The following is a 12,864-nucleotide window of genomic DNA, read 5'->3' on the forward strand; positions in this document are numbered from 1 at the left end:
ATTTTAACGCATAATTGTATTTACATATTAATTTAAAATAAGTTATCATTACTTCTTTCTCAGAAAGCTGAAGTTTATGCTTGTTTTCATTTAATTCATCGGTTAATGAATCAATTTTAGCTTTATAGTCAGTACAATCTTTCTCATAAAGTTGCTGCCTAGACAACAGATCTTCTTTCAAATTTTTAACCTGCATAAAAAAAGTTAAAAAATCAATAGCTATCTATTTTAATACTTGAGATTAGATATGAGCTTGAGAAAATGTAAAAGAGTTTAAGATTGACTCTTTAAGTTAATAATTTTCAGTCTAAAAATAACATAACAAGTTTATAAAACTAGAAAGCTAAATACTAAAAATAAAAAATATTAGTATAGGTAGCTTAAAAAACACTTAGAAATACTGAAACTAAAGCCTATAACAAAAATTACATTTTTTCACTTCCAAATATACGAAAAATAATAAATAGATCATTTGTATAAAAACAAAAAAGAAACAAGTTCGTTTTAAAACATTAAAACTTGAACAATACGTTTAACTGACTAATTTTTGAACCTCATTTTTGGATATTTGATCATTGCTATTAGAAGAAATTGCGGAAAAAGCAGCTAGGGCTGCAGATAACATATCTACAAAACAAGCAACTGCAAAATGACAATAAACATCACATATAGTAAACTTGAAGGCACTGATTGTTATTACGCACATTGATAAAAGCGTAATACTGCTGGGAATAGTAGTAGAGAATGTTATATTTTCAAATATATACGTTTTCAAACATAAGCCCTAAGAACTTTTATTAAACATTCCTTATAATATGATACTTTGAGTTTTTCAATTTTGAAAACTTTGTAAGTACATTCAAGCGTTAATACACATAACATGCATATAATCAAAACTACTTTACCTGTTCTTGTAAACTATCAACAAGTGTTTTATTCTCCTCGTCTGAATCAGATAGCTATTTACAAGTATTATGCATAAAATTTAAAATAAAGCTATGTTTATGATAAAGATATATAGAATAATCTTTTGTACACAGTATAAGTCTTGAACTACCATATTTTTCGAGTTTAAAAACTAATGAATAAAGATTAATGAACAGATGTAGTAAAAAAAATGTAGCAAAATAAGTGTAAAGTTAAAAACTTAAGTTTAAAAGCTTTAAACTTTAAGTTTAAAACAATATAAAAACAAAAATTAGAACATTTTTTTGATTTTAAATATACCCAAATAATGTTTTGTTTTTCTACAAAGTATATATTAGCTTAATAAAATTTTACTGTAGTAATCTAGGTTATTAAAGAAACTTTAGGCTTACCAAAATTTGGGATATAGTAAAATTGTTTGCGAATGTTATTGCGAATGTAATGTGAAAAAACAATGAGCTTGTTTATAACTCGATGTCTATTAATAGCTGTTGAAACTTTTTTACATTGGTAATTTTCTTGGTATTAATGCTTCATTAAAAAAGTTTAAAGTTTGTGAATTTAAAATATTTATTTCCAATAACTTAAAGAAAATAAAGGGACCTAGTATAGATCTTAATTTAAACTTATATAGCTCATTTAAACTTTAAGTGTTAAGAAATATATTTACTGTGATAAAAATGAGCAGTAAAATGTTTAATTTTACAAGATTTTGACTTTTTCACTTTATTAATTGTAACACTAATAGTAAACCAAAATTAATTAACTGAAGATAATCATTTAAAACTAAGAAAGTCTTTTTATTACTTTTTAAATACTGTACAATTATTTCTTTAAAGCTATATAACAAAATCAGTTTGTAAGCTTATTCCTTTTGGTCGACTTCTATTTGAAATTAATAATAAGATTGTAATAACAATAAAATAAAATGTTTTCTAATAAATTTAAACCGTACAAAAGTATATCTAAGAAGTTTGTAATATGACTCAATTGCATTATAGTATAAATTTAATACTTTTAACTACCTATAAATAAAAAATGTACTAAAGTTTTAAATCTGATCGTTACTTTTCTAATTTAATGTTTTTTACTTGATTACGCATAAGTTTAGACATATTGCAATAATATTTTCTAAACCATTGAAAAAAAAAGTAATACTGTACCTCACGAATTTTTATTTTTATAACGAAACAATCATTAAATTAGATTATAAATACGATTGTAAAATGAAGTATAAATGTCGAGATTGTTTTCGAAGTTATTTAAGAACTTAAAAAGTACTTGATTTATAAATCAAACCTTAACTAAGAATTCTTGTCTAGTTTGTTCTTTGGCCTTTTTAAAATCTTCATTAAGCACTTCTCTTTCTCGTTCAAATTCATTTCTCTCTGATTCAATCACGTCTTGTAGTTGTTGGGAGTATTTATGTTGAGATTCGACCTCTTTGTTTAACGCTTCAACCTTAAGATTTATAAAATCATTAATTTAAAACAAAAAAATACTTTTTATATATGTTTGTATTAGTTTACAAACTGTTACCATTTAAACTATTAATTTAGATGAAATAATAAAGATAATAAATCTATAACGTTTTTAGTATATGAAACAAAAAAACTTGTATTTAGTCAAATACCTCGAATTAGTCACTCGAAATATTTACCTGACATTTAAAATCTTCAATTTGTTGTAGATAATTTTCTTCGTTTAACTCAATACTTTCGTTATTTTCATCGATTGCAGCTTCTAACAATTTCATATTATTCATAAATTTCAACTTTTCTTCTTCTTTTTCAACTTCTAGCTCTTGCTTTTCTTGGTGAAGCTTTTCGAGTGCTTTAAGTAGACCTTTAGTAGCAAAACAATAGTTCATTACTGATAAAACTTAATTTGATTTTATTACAGTAAGATACAGCATAGTACATTTAAGATACAAAAATAAATGTAGACAAAAATTAAATTAATTCATTAATTTAAATTAAATAACTATGAACAAAGTTTTTAACTATGTAACACATAAGAAATAATTAAAATAATTTTTTAAAGTTTTAAATTACTATAAAATAGGTAGTAATATTTGGCCAGCATACTATAAACTATAAACATTCGTAAAAAAACAGATAGTATTTTAAAAGACAGAGGATAAGTGTAAAACGTGTAAATTCAAAACAATTTAAACTTTTATCAACTATTTTTTTTAATATTATTGGTAAAATTTACAGAAAACTTTACTTTTTTCTGATTCCTCACGATTTTGTGCAAGTGATTGCTTTTGCAACTGAATAAGTTTCAATTCTTCATTCAATTTTACTTGCTTTTCAGCATACACCTTTTCATATTCTTTAATTTTTTCCAGAGCTTCCTTTTCATTCCTTTCAGATACGAACAAAGATTGCTTTAGTTTTTGAACTAGGTCAAGTTTCTCTACTAACAACTCTGAAAATAGTTTATGTTTCATATGTTTCTTACTTTACAAAAAACAATTTAAATTTTATCAACAAACGTTTTGCTTTTTCTAATGAGCTAACGTCATTGTTTATAATCTCTTCATCAACTGCTGTTCTATTTTTCTGGGTCATTAAAAACGTTTCTAACTGATTTTCAAGATAAGTCTGTGCTTTTTGTGAATCTTTCAGCTGTTATCCATATCAATGAATTTAGATTATTAAGTCTTAAAGAAAATAGTTTTTGCATAAAACAGTACCTTATCAAAACTTTGTTCTAGTAAAATAAATGTTAATATGGACTTTAATTTTGTAGAAGGTCCGATAGTAACACTAATTTAATAGTTTTGTTTATGCATAAAAAAACTAAAAACATTGTAAAAATAAATACTGTAACAAATTCTTAAGCAAAAAAGATTAAAATAATAAAAATATAGAATATACTACGTATATGTAGCTTTAAATAATATAATAAGTTTTAAATTTAACTGTGATAATTTAAAAAAAAAAACAAAGTTTATTTAAATACTTTTTGAAAGATAAATTAATGATACAAAAGTTATTAATATAAAATTTGCTTTTTATAATAAGTATTAAAATTATATTAACTACGACTTAAAAAGTAACAATAAATATAAACTTTAAAAAATACCTGACTATTTAAGGTATATAAAAGATCAATTAGTTTATCAACTGAATCATTTAAATGAGCTCCAGACTGCATAATTAAGTCAAGACTACTTGAAGACAAGGTACAATCGAACAAAATATCTTTAGGCTTTTGATTTAATTGCTCTTCTTTTTCTACTGATTTTATAAACTAAGTGAATACTTATGCTGTAAGCTTATTGCAATTTAAAGAAAGTAGGAAAAAATCCGTGAAGGCTAAATAAAAAACTTGTAATAAACCGTGTTGAAAATTAATAATAGTAAAAAGTAGAAATAAAATTAACCAGATTGATCATTAGAAGTTCCGAGCAAATTATTTATTTTTTCACCGATATTTACTTCGCATTTATGGTTAAGTTCATATAGTTTTTCTAATGTAGTTACCAAGTTTTTATTGAACGAATCTATTTTTTCTCTGTTAAAAGTAAAATTTAATTATATTATGATAACAGTATTAGATAATTTTATTATACTTAACAGAATACGTTTTCTATTGCTTTAATACATTTTTACAACATGATTATTTATTAAATATTAACTAAATTTTAAAGCATATTTACATCAACAATGCTTTTTAAGTTTTTACAGAGAGTGAAAAATTGCTGCTACTAATAGCAACTAAAGTTATGAATGTAAATATCTAAAATATACCAATTTAAAAAATTTACTGTAATCTAACATACTTTTTGTCAATAAAGTTTTGTAAGTTTTGTTCAGCATCAATTTCTGAATTTTGAATATCATTGTTGTGCAATGATAGCAGTTCGGTAAATTTATTAACTATCTGAACTTTCACTTTTTTCTTTGTCATTTCAGCTTTTAATTCCTAAAATATAAACAGCTAAAATAAAAATTAAAAACAATTAACAAAAAATGTAGTTTATCTTATATATTTAAAAACTTAACTTAAACAAATTCAATAAATCAATTCAAAAAACGAAACAAATTATATACAAATATTTATTATTTAGTTTATAACTTTATTATATTTGCAAAATGCATGCAAACAATTTTTTTAAACAGTTAAAGTTTATTTTTTATTTTAAATAACTAATTAAAAACAAATATTTTATCATATTTTATACCTTATAATTTTCTTTTGATTGGTTTAATTCAACCTGCAGGTTATCTAACTCGCTCTCGTATTCAGCTCTTTCAAACTCCATTCTATTCTTTAAATCTTCAACTTCATCCTTATATTTCGTTTTCAAAGCCTTTACCTGTTTTTTTATTTTCTAACTTTAATTGCTTGGCATTCAAAAGTGCAAAATATCGAAAGGAAATATGAAGCTTTAAAAACATGTAATCAAAGATGATTAATTGTATGCAGTTTTAAGTTTAATGTTCTAAAAAATTATTAACTTTTTACCTCATTTGATAAAAGTTCCCGTTTTTCGGCTTCAGACTTAAGTTCGTTACTTATTTCTTTATTTTTATCTAAATATGTTACGTTCAACTCTTCAAGATAATTTTTTCTAAGCATGACTTCATCAAGTTCATTACGTAAATGCTGCATCGATTCTAATTCGTTGTTCAATCGAAAAAGATTTTCGGACAACTAGAAAGGGAATTTTTTAAATATTAAAAATAATATAAAATACTAAGTTTTATGCTAAAGTTAACAGTGTATTAGTGAAATTGATATAGTTTTTAAAAAACTTGCTGTAATTGGAAAAGTTTACACTTAGTACCTCAAAATTTTTCATTGTAAACAAATGTTTCAATATACAAATTTCGCTTACTATAAAAATATGTGTCTAATTTAGTTCACGAAACTTATTCGTATAGACTATTTAATGCAAATTAAAAAAAAAAACACCTTCTTAAAAAGTATACTGTAATACTCTTTGTACATATAATAAAAATTATAACATTTCGATTTTTTTTTAATTAATTCTACATAGATACTATATTTAAGAATTTAAAAATTATTGAATGTAAAAGACAGTTTAATAAAAGTCTTCATATATTATTGTTTTCACAAAAACAGATCTAAACAAACCTGGTCAACTTGTGAGTTCAAGTAATTTTGTTTCTCGCCTTCCTTTTTGTCCATTTCACTTTTTATTTTAAAAATTTTCTGTTCAAACTCAGTCTTAATATTATTTAACTCCAGCTCGTGTCTCGCTCTCAGCTTGTTTTTATTATCCTCGTAAGCAGATGTTATGTTCTTTACATTTTCCTTGTGCCTCTGATCGAGGCTGTCAACTTTACGCTGTATTTCGGCCTGTACCTTGTTCATTTCGCTCTCGACAATGAGCTGATGTGATTGGTCGATGCTGGCAACTTGCAACTTGTTTTCTTCTAACACCCGACCAAGCTCACTTTCATGCTTGCTTACCATCTGGCTTATTTCGTACTCATAGTCACCTAGTTTTAAGCTTTTTTTAAATTTTGAACTTAATGTGTTGCTATGCTGAATAAGGTATAACAAATTGCTTTTAAAAGGTAATATTTTTTAGTTAAAACATTCTAACTAAAATTTTAAAAAATGATACTAAAATTAACACGTTAACGGACTTAGAATACTCTATAAGTTATGTTTGAACCTCCAAAAGTCTAATAAGTTTTAAAACGTATACGAATAATGAAATATTTATATTTTTACCCATGACATATAACAAAAGTTAGATCGTTTTATTAATGTATTTAATATTATATGGTTATTTTATGCTAATAACAACCCATATATACACAAGACTATTTCAAACTTTTGTTAATGTAATTAGACAAAATCTGTTCAATTTCGAGAGCTTGTTCTTCTTGCATTGTCGAAATTTGGTTATTTTTATCACATATTTTTAGTTTTAGTTTTTCGATTTCCGCTTTGTCATTTTGCAAAGCTTCGTCCATTTCTAATTTGTGGTGTTGCTCAAGTTTCGCAGTAACCTCCTTCGAAGCAAAAAAGTATTTTTGATATATAAGTTGCTATAAAAACAAAACTAATTAACTACTTATAGTGCAATGATTTTCTATCATAAACAATACAGCAACAAAAACTTATATAAACAAAAGATAAAGTTCTTTCAGAATATAATATGTTATGGTTGTTTAAAGATTAAGAATAACAGACTTTGCTTATCTTAATATATATAGAAAATATTACAAATGCATACAATTATACCTCGAACTTTTCCATGTGATCTCTTATCAGATCATTTTTTAAATTTTCTAATTCGGAGTTTCTTTTCAATTTTATTTGATTTATCTGATTTTTCAACTGTTCCTAAAAACATTTTTAAAGTACATTTTGGTTTTTATAACAAAATTACTTTTTAATTATAGTATAAATTTGGTTCATAATACCAATGAGTTTTAAACGCAAACCAACATTTTTATTTCTGTATTCATTTTTTGATTCACTTTCTTCGATAAGACGTGTAGCAATTGCTTTTAGCTGAAATACGTTCAGATTATACTTATGGTTAATAAAAACATAAAAGTAAGATTTTCAATGCATATTATTATGAATTCAGATAATTTGTAACTTTATAAAAAAACTTTAAACTAACTTCTTGATCATGGGAACTTTTCAAAATAGCAATATCTTGCTGAAACTTTTCACTAACTGTATTGCTAGATTTTATCATTTCGTCATCTAACTGAGCATCGCATTTTAGCTGAAGTTCGGATATTTTCTAAAATTAGATAATTTTAGTAAAATAGACTTGAATCAGCTAATTTTACATTTAAAATACCTTTTCATACTTTAGTTTAACTTCTTGTAATCCTTCCTCTAAGCTTTTCTCATAGTTAGATTTAATTTCGGCAATTTCTTCATAGTGCAAACGTTGTTCTTTTCTTAATTATAAAATTATTTAATATTTATTTCAAACAACATCATATATGTCGATAAATTATGTGGTATACATAAAATATGTCACTTTTATATAATAAGTAATACTCTTTTAATATATTTTTATAAGCAAAGAGAAGATTATATGCTGAATTTATTTATTTATCAAAAAATTTTCTTTGACAAAAGCTAATAAAAGTTGTCCTGAACCTTAATATTTTAAAAATTCATACATTCAAATTAACTTTTGTAGTATTGAATATATTAACTTAAAAGTTACTTAAAAAACATAAACACAGTATTAGTTATAATAAAAAATACTGTCAAAATATACTTACTTTATGAAATCGCTTTCTCCCTTTTCTAAATCTTCAAGTAAGCATTCGTACAAGTTTTTTATTTTTTCATGTTTGTTTCTTAGGCTGAAAATTTATAAATTTTCTTAAAAAACAGTTTTATTGCTTTGAGTAAGTCGCAAACTAACTTTATTTTTAATTTGGCTTTGCTGGTTCTAATTTATAAGTCTGCTAAGAATATTTCTAATCAAAAAATCTACAACTAAATTTTATAAAAAGTCAGCCTGGTTTACTATGAAGTAAAGTTTTAACTTATCTGGTAAGAAAATAAAAACTATTTTCATATATTTTACAAGTATACGGATAAAAAACCATGGTCACGTGACTAATCAAATTACAAAAATTCAATTTTTTATAAAACTTTCCACATCTCAAAAACTAATTTATATTTTAAAAATCAAAATTGCTTAAGTAGGTCTAATTGTAAGGATTATGATAACAATATTGTTTTAATAGAAAGAGAGAATTTATAACTATTAAATTGGCCATATTCTAGTAAGTTTAAAGCTTTATTTAGACATATGTCAAATTATGAAAAGATGTATATTTATTTAGGTATAATTACTAAGATTATAGTAATAAAGAAAAAATTGAAAACAAAAACATATTAAAAAATCTAATTTGCAATAAATAAGAAATATTAAATCTAATTTTTAGATTTGAATTGTCGTGCACCCAGAACCATAAACTTATAAAAATATTAGCTGTTTTCACAAAAAAAAAATTTCAAGCAAAACTTAATAACTCGTCAATAGAAGTTTCTAATTGCTTTCTACACGTCAAGCTTTCCTCTAAAAGCTTCTGCTTTTCAGATAACTTTAACTCCATTTCATCTCGAACATGCTTTATTGATAAAGTATACCTTTCTTCGTTTTCAGTACGAAGTTTTGTTATTGTTTCCTGTTAACAAGATAAATAAATTAACATTACTGTATTTATATACATATATATATATAATTTTTACTTACAACATGCATTTTTCTTTCTCTATCTTACATTTACTAAAATACCAATAACATACAATGATAATCTTGCAAGAAATAGCAAAGTAGTTTTTGCGGCTTTAGCCTGATACACTTGAAATGTAGCTGATTTCAGCAAACTAACTTGATGAGTGATATTTAATTCCTCCAAAACAGTTGAGATTCTATTTTCCAAATCGATTGACATCTTATCGGCTTGTTGATTTAACTCTAAAAAATAAATGGTGAAGAAATTTTTTTTAATTTCTTGAATCAACTTCTCTAATTTTTTTTTCATTAAATATTTTACTTTTATATGTCTATTTAGAAACATTAAAAATCGGAAAATTCCTTTTTGATAATTTTTATGGAACTATAAAAAAATATACTAAGAGCTTCTCAAGTTGTAAAAATTATGCAATACTAAGGGAAATTAGTTATAGAAATTCACATGGCTGTGAAAAGAAGCTTTTTCCAACAGGGGCGTCCCTTATGAGCGATTTTAGCAGATAAGTAGGCAAGCATAGTGACTATTTTTAAAAGGCGGAATTTTATATTTTTGCATTTTGCATTTATGTTATCAAAGTATGAGCTTACTATCTGATTTTATTTCTTAAGAGGAGTTTAAAAAATAAAAAAGTACACTTTGATGAAATTTGAAAAGCTAAAACATTATGTTGATTCAACCGATAGCCTATGATTTTAAGTATAACATTTCTAAAATTTCTAAAACACTATGTGATACTAAAAATTTGGTTTTCTACTACAAATTTAAGTTAATTGAAATTTTAAATAGCCTGTGAATGTATTAATGTGATCTCATTTGCATAAATTAAGCTCCAAGCTATGTTAATCTATTTTCTACTTAGTTAAACAAGTTCTTAGTAGTTAAACTTTTTTGAAGATATATAACCCTGGCCAAAAAAGTAATTTTTTACTATCGAGGTTGTCACTCATTATGGCTATTCATGCTGACCAAGCAGTTTAAAATTAAGAAATGCATAAATAAAATTCGTATCAGAAAACAAATAAAATAAAAATAGGATTTTTCTGTATTCTAAACTTTCTAAAACTCTAAATTTCTGATACTCTAATAATATTTTAGATATTTTCAAAGATTAGAGAAATTAGAAGAGTTTAACTTATGTATCCTATGCATTTCAAAATAATATTACTAGTAAAGTTTGCTTAGTTAACTCTACAACAAACTAAGTAAATTTATATAATTAATAAAGTTATTTTAAATTTATTATATTCGTTTCAATCTGTAGTACTCAGATAAGAGTTTATTGATTTGGAAGCTGTTGGAAAAGAATTAATTCTCATAAAAAAATTAATTTAAATACCGATCATTAACCAAATACATATAATATCAAACCATTACAGTGATGTTCATCTTTTTGCAAAAGTTTTTCATCAAATTCATTTTTGAGCTGTTGTCCAAAAAGCTTCATTTCATTTTCAAACTCGTTTCTTAGCTGTATCTCCTGGGTCTTTAGCTCTTCGTCTATCTAAAACGATGTATTTATATTGCAAAACATTTTCGTGCCTAATTAGTTTTAAACTAAAGTTATAAATTTGTAAATTTCTACAAAATTACAAACTCAGTGCTTTAATTTAACCAACAGTTTGTAACAGCACATTGTAAACCAATTACTTTTTTTGAAGACGAAACATCAAATAAAAAGTTTCAGAAAAAAAATTAGATAGGCGTTGTTAATCAAGATTTTTTTTTAAGTTTAAAAATTTTTCAGAATCTCTACACTTTTAAGTTAAATTTATTAGTTAACTATTGCTAACACCAATGATTTTAAAACCAAATTTGCCTTTCTTTCATTTCTAAAAAGTTTATGTGCAACACCTAATTTTTTTATAATATTATTATATTATATTGTTTATTGTGCAATGTTGGACTCAGGCATCAAAACCTGAGCCACTTAAACAGGACACACAAAATGAGAAAAAGAAAATAAACTTATTTTCAACACTTTAAGATAAATTATATATATATATATAATAACATAATTTGAATGAAAACACCAAGTTAAACACAATATGATATACAAATGAACTAAATTTTAAAAAAAAATCAATTTGAAAAATTTCAAACTTATATATTACTTAGTACACACAATAAAGAAGTTTGTCTAAAATCATCGCTTATAAAACAAAACTCATAATTACAAAATAAATAAGGAAACCAATAGTTTGTAGGAGGGAGGCGTAGGGAAAAGAATATTTTCCTTTTGTTTATAATGGAAAATTAGTGAATTTTACTGGTATTTATTGTTTTTAAATCAAATCTTTTTAGCTTTAAACGAAATTGTTCAACCCCCTCACAAGATACTATATCCTGAGGTAGTCTGTTCCACATAGCTTTTGCTCTGTGAAAAAATGCGCCTTGCCACTGACTGTTTTGAAAATCATGTTTACATTTTATTTTCAAACTATTTCCTCTTAGTTGATATTTATTTTGGGAAAAACTATTAAACTGGTTAAAAAAACTTTTATATTTGCCATTGATAATTTTGTAAAGAGTTAATAAATCAAATTCCCATCTTCTATATTCTAGTGATTCCAAACCAAATTTAATCATTCTATCATTATATGATGTGTAAGATATGTTGCAACGACTACAAATATGACGGGTAAAACCTCTTTGCACAGATTCAATTTTATTAATATCCTTTTTTAAATGGGGGGACCAAATTAGGGTACTATACTCAAGTTTAGGGCGAACGTATGTTTTAAATAGTTTCGTCAGAATTGATGCAGAATTAGTTTTAAAACTTTTTAATAATTGATAACATGTAGTTTGTGCAACCTTATATAGATAGTTGATATGTTCATTCTATTTAAATCTTTGGAAATATAAATTCCCAAATCTTTAAAAACTTTAACTTCTGGTAACTTGATGTTATTGATTAAGAGGTCAGTTGGAGAAGATTTTTTTTTGTTAATGGTTAGAATTTTACATTTGCTAAGATTTAAGTTTAGCTTTCTTGTTTTTAACCATATGTAAATATTATCTAAAGATAGTTGTAATAAAGTATTTGACTGACTAAAGATTTTGGCATCATCTGCAAAAGCTTAACTCACTTTTAATATCAATGTTTGAACAAATATCATTAATAAAAATTAAAAAGAGAAGGGGACCAACTACACCACCTTGTGGTACTCCACTGTAGATTTTCAAAGAGTCAGAAAGTGTATTATTGATGATTACCCATTGTGATCTATTATCTAAAAAGTTATCAAACCAATCAATTAAGTTTTCATGTAGCCCATACTGATTTAAAATTTTTAATAATCTTTCGTGTGATACTGAATCAAAGACTTTTTGAATATCCGTATAAACTACTTTAGTAAATTCATTTTTGAGATAAGGAACTGACCAAGAATGTAAGCATTTTAAAAGTTGAATGGTTGATGAGCGGTTTGGGACAAAACCAAACTGTTTGTTAGTTAATAATTTGTTATCAAAGAGGTGATTGAGAATTTTTACAGATACAATATGTTCATAAATTCTTGAAAAGCCATTTGTTAGAGATATTGGTCTAATTTAAAACTAATGATAGCAAATTTTGATTTCCACTCTTAATTTGAACATTTTTCAAACAACTAATTTTTAAACAAGTACATAAAATAAATTTGATTATGATACTTGTTAATGCAGATACAACTTTAAAAAGTTAGACTCATATAAAAATTCA

General features: G+C 24.6%; 1 protein-coding gene across 4 annotated transcripts in view; it reads right to left on the minus strand.

Annotated features, from left to right (window-relative positions):
* LOC145849270 (uncharacterized) overlaps positions 1 to 12,864 on the minus strand; it is a 46,555-nt gene that overhangs the window by 12,831 nt on the left and 20,860 nt on the right. For 2 of the 4 annotated variants that reach the window (XM_082954425.1, XM_082954422.1), the window contains exons 23-42: positions 10,530 to 10,662; positions 9,297 to 9,382; positions 8,935 to 9,089; positions 8,172 to 8,255; positions 7,736 to 7,838; positions 7,550 to 7,675; positions 7,369 to 7,434; positions 7,162 to 7,263; positions 6,749 to 6,929; positions 6,040 to 6,407; positions 5,407 to 5,595; positions 5,123 to 5,257; positions 4,721 to 4,863; positions 4,322 to 4,452; positions 4,021 to 4,175; positions 3,428 to 3,560; positions 3,145 to 3,360; positions 2,588 to 2,772; positions 2,227 to 2,388; positions 53 to 190 (exon numbers count right to left, since the gene is read on the minus strand). In XM_082954425.1, coding sequence (XP_082810551.1) covers positions 53 to 190; positions 2,227 to 2,388; positions 2,588 to 2,772; positions 3,145 to 3,360; positions 3,428 to 3,560; positions 4,021 to 4,175; positions 4,322 to 4,452; positions 4,721 to 4,863; positions 5,123 to 5,257; positions 5,407 to 5,595; positions 6,040 to 6,407; positions 6,749 to 6,929; positions 7,162 to 7,263; positions 7,369 to 7,434; positions 7,550 to 7,675; positions 7,736 to 7,838; positions 8,172 to 8,255; positions 8,935 to 9,089; positions 9,297 to 9,382; positions 10,530 to 10,662 — 2,991 coding nt within the window. The remainder of the gene's footprint in view (positions 1 to 52; positions 191 to 2,226; positions 2,389 to 2,587; positions 2,773 to 3,144; positions 3,361 to 3,427; positions 3,561 to 4,020; positions 4,176 to 4,321; positions 4,453 to 4,720; positions 4,864 to 5,122; positions 5,258 to 5,406; positions 5,596 to 6,039; positions 6,408 to 6,748; positions 6,930 to 7,161; positions 7,264 to 7,368; positions 7,435 to 7,549; positions 7,676 to 7,735; positions 7,839 to 8,171; positions 8,256 to 8,934; positions 9,090 to 9,296; positions 9,383 to 10,529; positions 10,663 to 12,864) is intronic. The other 2 variants (XM_082954423.1, XM_082954424.1) reach the window with 2 other exon arrangements.

Source organism: Thalia democratica, chromosome 1 (genome assembly GCF_965202585.1).
Source record: "Thalia democratica chromosome 1, ktThaDemo2.hap1.1, whole genome shotgun sequence".
Taxonomy (NCBI): domain Eukaryota; kingdom Metazoa; phylum Chordata; class Thaliacea; order Salpida; family Salpidae; genus Thalia; species Thalia democratica.